Source organism: Juglans microcarpa x Juglans regia, chromosome 4D (assembly GCF_004785595.1).
Source record: "Juglans microcarpa x Juglans regia isolate MS1-56 chromosome 4D, Jm3101_v1.0, whole genome shotgun sequence".
Lineage (NCBI taxonomy): Eukaryota > Viridiplantae > Streptophyta > Magnoliopsida > Fagales > Juglandaceae > Juglans > Juglans microcarpa x Juglans regia.
The window spans coordinates 33476245-33490149 of record NC_054600.1 but is presented as its reverse complement, the minus strand read 5'-3'; the positions used below and the strand labels follow the sequence as shown (position 1 = coordinate 33490149).

The 13905-nt window shown below is 35.7% G+C and overlaps 2 protein-coding genes across 3 annotated transcripts; both read left to right on the top strand.

Annotated features, from left to right (window-relative positions):
* The first annotated feature begins 3169 nt into the window (after positions 1 to 3169).
* On the top strand, positions 3170 to 9081 carry LOC121261246 (plasma membrane ATPase-like). Of its 2 annotated transcripts, XM_041163507.1 has the most exons (14): positions 3170 to 3292; positions 3401 to 3634; positions 3765 to 4526; positions 4622 to 4744; positions 4830 to 4934; positions 5019 to 5163; positions 5272 to 5436; positions 5708 to 5946; positions 6044 to 6076; positions 6175 to 6256; positions 6361 to 6521; positions 6871 to 7044; positions 8194 to 8376; positions 8845 to 9081. In XM_041163507.1, exons 2-14 carry the CDS (start codon positions 3431 to 3433, stop codon positions 8938 to 8940), a joined length of 2472 nt encoding a protein of 823 aa, XP_041019441.1. In that variant the 5' UTR covers positions 3170 to 3292; positions 3401 to 3430; the 3' UTR covers positions 8941 to 9081. The 2 variants fall into 2 exon arrangements, 1 of the variants encoding a protein (XP_041019441.1); XR_005939857.1 differs by lacking the exons at positions 3170 to 3292; positions 8845 to 9081 and having other exon boundaries at positions 3318 to 3634; positions 6923 to 7044; positions 8194 to 8364.
* Positions 9082 to 10392: 1311 nt separating this feature from the next.
* Positions 10393 to 13568, top strand: LOC121261248 (COP9 signalosome complex subunit 5a-like). Its single transcript, XM_041163512.1, has 6 exons — positions 10393 to 10871; positions 11435 to 11716; positions 11809 to 11956; positions 12067 to 12149; positions 13076 to 13153; positions 13253 to 13568. Exons 1-6 carry the CDS (start codon positions 10443 to 10445, stop codon positions 13343 to 13345), a joined length of 1113 nt encoding a protein of 370 aa, XP_041019446.1. The 5' UTR covers positions 10393 to 10442; the 3' UTR covers positions 13346 to 13568.
* The last annotated feature ends 337 nt before the right edge of the window (positions 13569 to 13905 follow it).

Here is a 13905-nt window from a genome sequence, read left to right as displayed (position 1 = left end):
TTTAGATATTAGACTCGGTTTAAAATTATATTAAACTGAGTTGATTACAGTAGAGTCCAACAACTAAATGGAGAATATTATTATGAGAGTAGGACAAACATATTCGTTTGAGATAATATGGTTACATGGTTTTGTCATGACTCCCTATGACTCTTCCTTTTGTATCCTACAGTAGAGCTAGGAGGAAAAAGACGGCTTGGATGTTCATTTCCGCAAGTCATGAAATCCCATCTAATACGTACGTCCGTCCGCACCCATATTGTGAGTTTAAAATTTGGCATTGTTGTGCTATTCTTGGGATCAATCATGCATAGGGTTTTCTTACACGAGTCTCACCGAAGTGTTGTCTACTTATGGATATGTCTAAAACATTATTGATGTGAAAGTAATAAGTATGAATGTTTTCTACGAAGATATATATATATATATTTATATATATTGTATTTTGATTTCGATTTTTTTTATAAGTGGTGTGATTGTAATTAACGTTGTAAATAATAAAATCCTGCGTGATGTGGATAGGGTCCCAGTGGCACCACTAGAACATCGTTATATAATTGTCTTCTTGTAAGGCGCAAATAGTGAAGGAAAACAGGGACTATTTCTAATCCTACCGTCCCTCACAACGATGAAGAGACTATGACTTTCATATATTATATATATATATATATTGTATTTTGATTTCGATTTTTTTTATAAGTGGTGTGATTGTAATTAACGTTGTAAATAATAAAATCCTGCGTGATGTGGATAGGGTCCCAGTGGCACCACTAGAACATCGTTATATAATTGTCTTCTTGTAAGGCGCAAATAGTGAAGGAAAACAGGGACTATTTCTAATCCTACCGTCCCTCACAACGATGAAGAGACTATGACTTTCATATATTATATATATATATATATTGTATTTTGATTTCGATTTTTTTTATAAGTGGTGTGATTGTAATTAACGTTGTAAATAATAAAATCCTGCGTGATGTGGATAGGGTCCCAGTGGCACCACTAGAACATCGTTATATAATTGTCTTCTTGTAAGGCGCAAATAGTGAAGGAAAACAGGGACTATTTCTAATCCTACCGTCCCTCACAACGATGAAGAGACTATGACTTTCATATATTATATATATATATATATATATATATATATATATATATACACTACAATTTTTACGCGTCAATTTTTATTTTTATTTTTATTTTTTTGGCTATTTCTCAGCAGCATGTAGTGCTGCAGTTCTACCACCATGACTTTCTAATATAAATGAATTTCGGTTTCAGCTCTGATCTTTCTCAAGGTGTTTCTGATCGTCAATGGTTTTCTTATAGCCCTGAGCTCGTCCATCGCCTAGCATCCAACATGCGTGGGGATATGACCATCAATCTTGAGGATGTAATAAATGATCAATCTGTTGATCTGGTAATACTCTCTCTCTCTCTCTCTCTCTCTCTCTCTCTACATTGTATCTGTTTGGTTCCCGAGAAATTTTGGGAAAGGAAAACCTTTTGTGGATATATCTTATCCCTCCAAAAAAGAAAAAGCAAAAACATGAAAAACAGGTGCCAAAAGAAGTCTGAAGCGCTACGTACCATTGCATGTGTACGTACGTTAGTCAACTGTCAATCAGCTCTGCATATCATGCAAGTGATCAGTATTAGTGCATCGATCATCATGTTATGCCAACTATGTATAAAACCAAGAAATTTGATTCTACATGCAGATCTAGTACTCATGCTAGCTAGCTGTACTTCATGTTGATGAATGAATCCCGATTCTATCAAAAAGTACTCCCCCCAAAACAAAAACCGCGACTGCATGGTCGACTTCAATGCCACCACCTTGTTGTAAGAGCATTTGCACATGATGATCGTGGAAATTAATAGAATGCTATCTATGTACGTAGAGTTTAGAACACAAAAAACCCAAAATTTTTCACCGGTTAGCCAGATCATGATCATCAGATCATGTTTAACATTCTACAAACGTTCAGTACTAGTATATTTTACGAAGTAGATTGAAGGAGTTTGTTTGTTTGTTTTTTTTTTTTTTTTTTTTTTTTTTTTTTTTTTTTTTTTTTTGTTTTTTACGTAAAATAGAACTCCTTATTCTAAATTGTATAAGCTTTGGGATTTATATTTAGAAAAAAAAATATTAAGGATATATATCTGATGATCAATAAAAAAGTGAATAAACGAGATCTATTTTCCATTTATTTAAGAAATATAAAATGATTTTTCCAACCGACGTAAATTCTTTTAAGATTTAGCAAGCTAGCTAGAGCGTTATTGTGAGCTTTTTTATAGAATCTTTCAGTTGATTTGGGCAGACATTTCGTCCAGACAGATAAAAAGGGTATAAGCATATGATATGAATATTTATATCACTTCACTTAAGTTACAGTATTTGATTTTCACGTCAATAATAATATTGCAGGAAAACTTAAGGTTGATTCACATTTTTCTACCTCAATATTTACAACAATTAAATAATTATTGATTCTGTTATGAATTAACTTGTTTCATCTCCAAAATAATAAATAGAGTTATACTTCTTACAAATTTGTCACGTGTATATTAATTATGTGTATATCGATTACAGTTATAAGAAAAGACAATAGATGCATGAATACTAATCTTTTGTGTCAATTGACGCAATAGACCGTGGTGATCAGTGTTACAGTCGTAAAGATATTTTATAAAAGTATATTCATAAGTTGATGTGGCTTCATTTGATACGTCATGTTGTAAAGTTATATTTCTGTATGGAAAAAGTATTTTTCTAATTAAATGATATGTTGTTGTTGGAAAAATCAGAAAACAAGTTTTATACGATATAAGAGCCGTGCTAGCCATAAGTCTCACATCCTGCACACTCATTTAAAAATATGTCATTTTATATTTTTATCTTGTTTTACTTATAAACAAGTCTGGAATCATTTTCATTATGTGGATAAAAAAGTAAAATGATATATTTTTAATTAAGTATACAGAGTATGAGAGTTATGTTTAGAATTTTCTGCCATATAAATTGTAACAAATGAGAAGCTCAAAACAAAGTAATAAATAATATTTGATGACACTCGACAACGAAGCCTCTAATTGACGAGGGTGATCAAAAGGAGATCATCCATTTATCATGAACAATATTTAACGCTGAATATATGTTGGTTAACAGAAACGGATTCCATTAGAGGAAGTGTTTGGGCAGTTGAAATGCACAAGGGAAGGTCTAACGTCAGAGGAAGGAGCCTACAGGATTCAAGTTTTTGGGCCAAACAAAATAGAAAAAAAGAAGGTCGGCCACTGCAAATTAAACCTTTTAACCTCCGCCCGCATTTTTGCTGTCTTGTAATTTTCTTTTGTTCTGGCATGCAATATTAATGGTTTCCTGTTTTGCTATCAGGGAAGCAAAATTCTCAAGATTTTGGGTTTCATGTGGGAACCCTTATCTTGGGTCATGGAAGCTGCTGCCGTCGTGGCTATTTTGTTGGCAAATGGTGGCAGAAAGGCCCCGGATTGGGAGGTTTCTGTCGGTATCGTTTTACTGTTGCTGATCAACTCCACAATCAGATTTAATGGAGAAAACGATGCAGCTGCAACTGCACGACATTTGGCTGGTCTTGCTCTCAAGACTAAGGTGAAAAACACATTTTTACAAACCTCGTAGGCGTGAAAGTTGGTGATGCTATTATTCTCCTTCTCTAACATTTTTATTTTATTTGAACCTTTTCTTCTACTCACTTGAGACTTGAGGTGACAAAATGCAGGTTCTGAGAGATGGTGGATGGAGCGAACAAGACGCTGCAATCTTGGTGCCAGGAGACATTATCAGCATTAAACAAGGAGATGTCATCGCCGCTGACGTTCGTCTTCTTGAAGGAGATCCACTAAAAATTGATGAATCTGCTCTAACTGGAGAATCCCTTGCTATCACCAAGAACGCCTCAGATGAAGTATTTTCTGGCTCAACATGTGCAGAGGGTGAAATAGAAGCAGTCGTGATTGCCACAGGAGTCCACACCTCTTTCGGTAGAGCTGCCCATTTGGTGGACACCACCAATCAAGCTGGGAACTTCCAGAAGACTATCTCTACAATTGGTAATTTCTGTATTTGTTTGGTTGCTATCGGGATTATCATTGAGATTATAGTCTTCTACCCAATACATCATCGCACTTATAGGGCTGGACTTGAAAATCTGCTGGTTCTCCTGATCGGGGGAATTCCGATTACCATGCCTACTGTTTTTTCTATCACGATGGCTGTTGGTTCCCGCAGGCTCTCTCAGCAGGGTGCTATCACAAAGAGAATGACTGCCATTGAGGAAATGGCAGGCATGGATGTTCTCTGCAGTGACAAAACTGGGACTCTAAGTCTCAATAAGTTGATCGTTGATAGAAATTTGATTGAAGTGTTTGCAGAGGGTGTGGAGAAAGAGCATGTTATCCTTCTGGCAGCAAGGGCTTCTAGGACTGAAAATCAAGATTCCGTTGATGCCGCTATGGTAGGAATGCTTGCAAATCCAAATGAGGTACGATTATGGAGTTCTTTCCCACATTATTATTGATTATTTTGATTTACCTAAGATAATCATACTGCACCATTATGCTATTTATAATTGGGTAGGCAAGAGCTGGTATCAGAGAGGTTCATTTCCTTCCATTCAACCCTGTAAATAAGAGGACTGAACTGACCTACATGGATGAAAATGGAAACTGGCATCGTGCTAGTAAAGGTGCTCCTGAGCAGGTAACCTTGTCTTTCATATTTTGTCCCATGGAGCAAGCAATTTTATACTATTTAGTAATTAATGTGCTTAATCTCTTTAAAACAGATATTAGCCCTTTGCAACTCTGAGGTGGATGTTAGGAAAAGGGTTCGTGCATTGATTGATAAGTACGCTGAAAGTGGACTTCAATCTTTTGCTGTTGCAAGACAGGTTACAAGTGAAGCATTTATGTACATCTGATGCTGAGTTGGTTCAATACCTAATTTGCTTGTTGCCTTCACGATTTGTCTGTAGGAAATACCAGATAGAACAAAAGATAGCCTTGGGGAACCGTGGCAGTTTGTTGGTTTGCTGCCTCTGTTTGATCCCCCCAGGCCTGAGAGTGCAGACACCATCAAAAGAGCGCTTAACCTTGGTTTGAATATCAAAATGATCACGGGTAAATCTCATTCAAGCACCAGTTCCCTTAATCCTTGCATGATTTTTTTTGAAGTTTTTCTTTTCTTTCATTTGCTTAAGATTTATAAAATTTTGTCTCAATTTACAGGGAACCAGTTAGCCATTGCCAAGGAAACAGGTCGGAGGCTTGGAATGGGAGCAAACATGTACCCCTTTTCTTTACTATTTGGCCAAGTAAATGATGCTTCGATTGCAGCCCTCCCCCTAGATGAGTTGATTGAGAAGGCTGATGGATTTGCTGAAGTTTCTTCAGGTATATGCGCGCACGCGCACGTGTTTATATTATAATACTATATTATTCTTATCATATAATCCACTTATAATTCTTTTCAAATTAATTTATAGGCATCCCTTGTTGCATGCTGCAACCTAAATTCCTCGTCTTCTTCATGAACATCACTGTTTTTCCAACATCAAATTCTTATGACCTTGACAAAGTAATGAATGATGTATATTAATGAACAATGTAATCCTTGAGATTCAAGGGTATGTCTTCTTTGTTAACTCTCTTTTGAAATTGGTAGAACACAAATATGAAATTGTGAAGAAGTTGCAAGAGAGGAAACACATTTGTGGAATGACAGGAGATGGTGTCAATGATGCCCTTGCTTTAAAGAAAGCAGATATTGGAATTTCTGTTGTTGAAGCTAGTGATGCTGCTAAAAGTGCTTCGGACATTCTTCTCACTGAACCTGGTTTGAGTGTTATTATAAGTGCTGTGCTGACCAGCAGGATTATTCTCCAAAGGATGAAGAGTTACACTGTTAGCAAACATTCACATTCTTTGATTGCTGAGGGTTAACATTCAGTTATATCAAGAGGTGTCTAAGCTCTGTCTTGTCTTGTTTACTCTCTTGCAGATTTATGCAGTTTCAACCACTATTCATAAGGTGGTAAGTATACTGATAATTTAAGTTGGAGATGTTTATGCTGAATTTAGAGGTTCCATTGGGTTATGATATCTCTCTTTTAATTTTTCTCAATCTGGCAGTTTGCCTTCATGCTTATTGCTCTCATGTGGAAATTTGACTTTGCACCTTTCATAGTTCTAATTATGGCCATCCTAAATGATGGTGAGACATAATTTTATGTCCTTGTGAATCTCTCTCTTCTTATATTTTACCATGACTAACATATCATGACCGTGATTCTGGTTTTTTGCATTACCATACTCTAGGTACAATCACAACAATATCACAGGACCGGGTGATGGCATCTCCACACCCAGACCGCTTGAAGCTGAGAGAAATTTTTGTTACTGGAATCATGCTTGGAGGTTGCTTGGTGCTAACAACAGTGACATTCTTTTGGGCTATGTATGAGACTTATTTTTTCACGGTAATTATATATGCTTGTTTCTCTTGTTAATCAATCATGATAGTAGTTTGGGCAGTGGTAGAACGAGATGGAACTTAAGAAAAGTTGGAGAAATTACTCATATCAATCAACAAACAATACCACAATTCATTGAAGTTGAAAGTGTCCCTAGAATTCTATTTATGTAAATCTACTTACCCTTCTTTCTTATATTAGTTTTGTGTTGAGGATGCACTTAAACTCAGTGGGAAATCTAATTAAATAATTTTTAAGTTTTCAACCCCCTCCTAAAACCAATCGTGGCTCTGTCACTGGTTTGGGGTACCATTTATTTAGATATTTTCTATCTTAACATTTTTTTGTAATGCAGGAAAGGTTTGGTGTGAAGCCATTGAATCAATTCGATTCTGAAATGATGGCAGCCTTGTACCTGCAAGTCAGTATTATAAACCAGGCCCTTATTTTCATCCCAAGGCCTTGCAGCTGGATATTCATTGGACGACCTGGACCTCTCTCGGTCACTGCTTTTGCCCTTGATCAGCTGGTAGGATTTCATCTAAGAAGAGGCACCTCGCTCTTTATTTTTTAGTTCTGAATGAAACTTTCCTTGTTAAACATGATAGTTCAGCTTTAAAGATTGAATCAGAATGTAGTTAGAGACTAAAAGAAGAGTTCAGACAGAATTCAAAACAGACAAAATGGCTGCAGGGCTTCGGGTTGTGGTGAGGAATGCTCACAATTTTTTTCCAGAATTTGAGATTTCACAAAATTTCAACATTTTATCTTTGGTAAATTACCTGATTCAACATTTTGATGAAAACATAGCTCTGCAGTCTTATGAATAATGTGTCACTGTTTAGGCTTGTCCTAGAAAATTTTGTCCAAGGCTTGCCAGCCTATCATTAAACAGCAAGATTTTTGGGTGGTATTATACTTTCATGGTGATTTGATTAGTCAATTTTGAAGTAGAAATGCCAAGAACAAAGCGGATGGATTCACGATGAATCCATGATTATGCCACATTACCAATATTTGGAGTCAACTAGATTCACCTTCCATCTATTATATGGTTTCAATTCACTAATTTATTTTTGTGGGATTGAAGACACTGGGTTAGGCTATCATTTCATTTGGTATGTTGCTGCTTTAGGCTGCATTTGGATATTGAGCTGAGTTGAGTTTTTTATGAATAGTAGTGAGTTAAGATGGTGGAGTGAGTTTTGTGGGGTTCACCTAAGTTGAGTTTGCTTCGTTTGGTTCCTAAACCCATCTCAACTCATCATCACAACTTTTTCAAATTTCAATACAAAATATAATAAACAATTCAACTTTTTAAATCTCAAAATAAAAATAATATTAAAAAATAATATTCTAAAAATATTTTATCATCTCAACTCAACTCAACTCAATTCAACATCCATGGATGTTAAGAGAAGTTTAGATACATTTATGAGAAATTGAAAAAAGTTGTAGATCCCATGTGTAAAGAAGTGTTGAATTGAAAAAGGTTGTGAGTCCCACGTGCAAAGAGATTTTAAGTTGAGATGAGTTTAGTAATTTGAGAGTTGGATGTTTGGATGTTAAATTCAGTTTAAAATTAGACTGAACTGAGTTGATCTAGTTGTGTCCATCAACTAAACAGGGCCTTACGTTTATAGGCGAATGGTTTCACTTTCTGTTTGACACTTGACAGATAGCAACTCTCGTGGCTGTCTATGCAAACTGGGATTTTGCACGGATGAGAGGAATTGGATGGGGTTGGGCGGGTGTAATCTGGCTTTATAATGCTGTAACATTTCTGGCAATTGACCACCTCAATTTTGCAATCTGCTACTTTCTGGGTGGGAAGGCTGTGCATAAGCGTCCAGGAATGGAGGTATGCTTTTGTACAAAATTATATATATATTTCTAGATGATAGGCATTTTACTACTAGAACTATCTATCTTGGCTTTGATTTCGTTATTTTTTTCTGCTTTTTTTTTTTTTTTTTTGTCATACAACTAGAAGCATTAAAAGCAGAAAAACTGGAGATGGGGGTAATATTGGAAATAGCATAGGATACAACAGATCATTTTCAGAATTTGAGATTATAATTACTTGAAGAAAGAAATCTGGAAGGATAATTTTCTTGAAATATACTTAAAAAACACTTTGATTGTGTTCTTTACTTCCCAGCAACAAACAGGGTTCTTTGTAATCTTTGAAAGGGTTGGTATGCAAAATTTTCTTGTGACGACTTTGTTTTGAAATTTTGATGGAACATTTTTGGGAATAAAAGGCGTCACATTTCATTTCAATCAATGAAAATCGATCGTTAAATGTAGTTTTGTCGCTCTTTTACAGGGACAAGATTCATCACAAGAAGAGAGGTCTACACCTTGTTCTGACATCCTCGGTTCTATCTCAAATATAAGATCTATTTCGAACACAGATTCCTAAGAGGATATGTCAGAATTTGAGTTTTTTGTAATTTCCAATCCCCTTTAAGAACAAGCACATATTTGATGATACGTTGTTTAATCTTCCAGTCTGATTTTTCATGTCAAACATATATATATATATATTAGAAAATGCTACTCTTACTGTTCCATTCTACTGTTGTAACTTTTTTATTTTATTTTTTAGTTTTTTATTTTTTTGTATTTTTTTAATAATATTGTTATTTTTTTTATTTTTTTTTAAATATTAAAAAATACATGTAAAAAAAAAAAAAAAACAATTATGCTTAAGGGTAGCCCCAGCTCCCGAGCTATATTATAGCAAATTGGAGTACCCTTTTTTTCATGGCTTCGCCTGTTGCTTTGTTATGCAGAAAGCGTTACGAGCTGATTGTCATTATACCATATCCTATTGAATTTAAATCTCGTTTTCTTTTGGGATGGAGCTTATCTTCCGCGCTCTAGTGACTGAAAAAAAAATTAAAAAATTAAAAACTTTTGAAAAGCTGCAGTTAAAAAATAAAGAGCCTCCTTGATGAAGATTGAAGATGAAGAGCCTCCTTGGATTTTAAACTCTTTGAGTTTGAGTTTGAAAGTTTAAAAAATAAAAAATTACATGTTTAATAAATTTATTAAAAAAGTTTATGCGCTTAAAAAATGCTTAAAGTCTATTTAAAAGAAAAACAAATTAAAAACTTTTGAAAAGCTGCAGTTAAAATAAAAAATAAAAATACCTTAACTAACTTTAAATAAGATTTACGGATTTTAGTTTTCCAGATGCACATGTGGATAGAAAAATTATTCTCATCAATTACTATTCACCATCTCACACCTCACATCTTATAAAAAATACATTTATCCTCTATGAAAAACATCCCCACACTTTATAAAAAAATTATAAGTATGAAGTGTGAGAGTGAATAATGGCTGATGCATAGTAAATCTCATATGGATAATTTCGTTTTGAATAATGATTAGATTACCACTCTACTACTACCCATCTGCTACTCTTTTTATATTTGATTTTTTTTTAAATTTTTTTTTACTTAATGATTAAGAAAATGTGTATTAGTAAATTTATATATTTTTTAAATTTTTTCTTAGTGATTAAAGAAGTTAAAAAAATACTTAAAATAAAATAAAAATAAAAAAAAATAGAAAAAACTTGAAATAATCTTGCATAATAGATGGATAGTAATAAGATAATAACCTTATCACTACCCTTTTGTTTTTTCACAAGTTGATTGGTTTCATTCGGGCCCGGGGTTGGAGATTAAAGTTTTGAGAATGGCCCATAAATAAGAATACATGGGTCTACATCAATAGGCTCGATAACCATCGTGTGTAATGACCATATCGGGCCTTTGAGAAAGAGCCTGAGCCCACTTTTGTAAGCCCATATAAAATGCTGTGTTTTCGTGTTGCACGCAATAAACACTCACTCGCACGCACGCTCTTGTTCGTATCAATCAGATTCGTAGTAGAGAGCACAGCAAAATCTCCATGGAACCCTTCCCTTCCTCCTCTTCTGCTTCTTCTTCCCTAATAGGCATGGCGCAAAAGACCTGGGAGCTCGAAAACAACATTATCCCAATGGACACTCCGACGACCAACCCGGACCCGGCCTCCGATGCAATTTTCTACTACGACGATGTCGCCCAGGCCAAGTTCCAGCAGGAGAAGCCGTGGGCGAACGACCCCCACTACTTCAAGCGCGTGAAGATCTCTGCCCTGGCGCTGCTGAAGATGGTGGTCCACGCTCGCTCCGGTGGGACCATCGAGGTCATGGGGCTCATGCAGGGAAAGACCGACGGCGACGCCATTATTGTTATGGACGCCTTTGCCTTGCCCGTCGAAGGCACCGAGACTAGGGTTAATGCGCAGGCAGATGCCTACGAGTATATGGTCGAGTATTCCCAGACAAACAAGCAGGTCTTTTTTTCTTTATTTCTTTTCTTCTTTCCTTTTTTTCGGATGCACCAGAAACCCTAGCTGTTCTGACAATAATTCTAGGGATCGTTTTCGTGAATTTAATAATGCTGCATTTTCAATAATTTGGCTGATTAATGAGAAACCTTAGCATCCTCTGTAAATTTTTAATTTTTACGTTGTTTTTTAAATTAATTAGGCCTTTTGTTGGGTTGATGAGTAGCTATAGGAGAAGCAGTTTGGGCGTGCGTGTGCAGTTATGTGCCATAAAAGGATTTGAAAAACCTGATCGAGTGACGACTACTTTGCACGTGGAAACTTAATTTTTGTGCTGACTTCCAAGTCAATGACTGTTTCTCTACATTATATCTGGATTTTGTTTTGTTCTGATTTACTACCATTACATGGTTTATACCTGTATTGACTGAATGTTTTATCTCTAAATTGTTCACACTCGAAACATTAATCTAAGCAGTGTATCTCTGAAAAAGTCTTTATCACGACCCATGTAGTATTTGTACTATTTCAGGGATTTAGTTCGCTTACTGTATATGTTGATGCTGCAGGCAGGGCGATTGGAGAATGCGGTTGGGTGGTACCATTCTCATCCTGGCTATGGATGCTGGCTTTCGGGAATTGATGTTTCAACACAAATGCTAAACCAGCAATATCAGGAGCCTTTTCTGGCAGTTGTTATAGATCCGACAAGGACTGTTTCTGCTGGAAAAGTTGAGATTGGAGCATTCAGGACATACCCAGAAGGATATAAGCCTCCAGATGAGCCTGTCTCTGAGTATCAGACCATCCCACTGAATAAGATTGAAGACTTTGGTGTACATTGTAAACAGGTTAACGTCTCATTGTCTTTTGATCTTTGCAGAAATTGCAGAAACATGCTCTCCACCAATTTTATTAACTCCATTTGAATGTGTTTTTGCAGTATTATGCTTTGGATATCACTTATTTTAAGTCTTCTCTTGATTGCCACCTCTTGGATCTGCTATGGAACAAGTATTGGGTGAACACTCTTTCATCTTCACCTTTATTGGGCAATGGAGACTACGTTGCAGGACAAATCTCAGATCTGGGTAATTCCTTACTTCTTGTGCCATACAGGTTGCTTCTTTTTTATTTCAAATTACTTGTCATGGAATTGTGAAGATTAAAAAAATTAAATTGAGTTGTCTGCACCGTGCAGCTGAAAAGCTAGAGCAGGCAGAGAACCAACTATCTCACTCCCGCTTTGGACCACTAATAGCACCCCCTCCGAGGAAGAAAGAGGTCAATTTACTTATTTTGCCTTAAATATTTTATGTATTTTTGTTTACTAAGAAATGTGCATCCATTCTGTTTCCATAGTCATGAGACGCTGAATGGCATTCAAATATGGGCTTAGCCTAGAATAATGGAGCATTTTAGGATACTTTTAAGTGTGTTTGGCAAGTGAGAGTATCTCAAGTACTCTCACTACTATTCTTTACTTTATTATTACTTTTCACCTACTTTTCTACTATTCATTACTTTTCACCTACTTTTTACTACTATTCAATATTTTATTATTACTTTTTCATTACTTTTTCACTATTATTTACAAACATTCTCAACACTTCTCAGGTATTCTCACTATCCAAACCAAGCTGCCACAAGAAAAATTAACCACAAGAAAAATTTTGAACTAGGGCATGCATTTTTTTTTCAATGGTGGAGGTGTTCTATTTCAATTCCAATGATGTATGTGACTGATATATTTGAAGTTTGAAGTTAGTTGGGTGCAAAATGAGTCTACAGCGAGCTTTGTTGTTTGTTTGTTTGTTTTTTTTTTTGTTTGTTTGGGGGGGGAGGGGGAGACTGTTTCTTTCGTTGCCTTTTGGTGTTAAAAATTAAATAGGTTTAAGGATAATGAATTTTTTCCATTGAGATATGAGACAAACAAGAACCAAATATGTAAAGTTTAAAGAAACAGACCTGAAGCTATTTCAAGATAGGTATACGTCCTCCTTGATGCAGACCTATATGTTCCTCTTAGAATATAATTGTGTTAGAGCTGCAGATATTACTTAACATTACATATCTTTATCAGCTTTGTAAGCTGGCGATCATCAATCACCTCAGTGTCACCCTCCCCTGCGACACCCCTCTCTCTCTCTACCTCGGTGTTGCTCTATCTCTATATATAATATTGAATCTAATTCCTGTATTAATTGCAGGAAGAATCTCAACTTGCTAAGATTACTCGTGATAGTGCAAAGATAACTGTGGAACAAGTTCATGGTCTAATGTCACAGGTGACTGTTCTTTTGTGCACAAAGTTAAACAGTTTGCAGTTGTTTGATGCACGGTTTATCACGTGTTCTTAACAAATTGCATCTTTATCCTCAACTCAGGTTATCAAAGATATCCTTTTCAACTCCGTGAGGCAATCCAACAGATCTCGAACAGAGCAGCCATCTGGCCCTGAGCCAATGATTGAAACCTGATCTAGGATACTGCAAGTGAGGCAAAAGATGAATGCATTTCCTTCCTGATGCTTGATTTTTCTAGAGACCAGCTTAAGTTTTAAAAAGACGTGAAGTTCTGCAAGTTGTATTACTTTTTGTGCTGATGTAATGTAAATTATTTGCACCTCATGTTAAAAATATTTATACAACATTTTGGTACTCCTTGACAACGTAATCATAATCAGCGACTCATTAAACCGTTTTATGATTTTGTAAGTAAAATCACAGAGATGAAAGTAGTGGGTTACCTGCATATGGTTACAAAATCATATAACTGTTTAAAGAGTCGCTGATTATGATTTTAAAAAGACGTGGCCCGTCTCCAATGCTGGAGTTTCATGTTGGGAATAATTTTTTTAAATATAATTATTTATGGACAAACTGCATATGGTTCATCATTGTCGGGATTTCTAACTTGGGCTGGGTTGGGCAGGGCATGGGTTGTTGGCCTTGCCCTTTTAGTTGTATTAGGATTGTGACTGTTATCATCAACCAAATGAAGAAATTCCGAAGGGATGTACACGAGTATTGTAAAATTA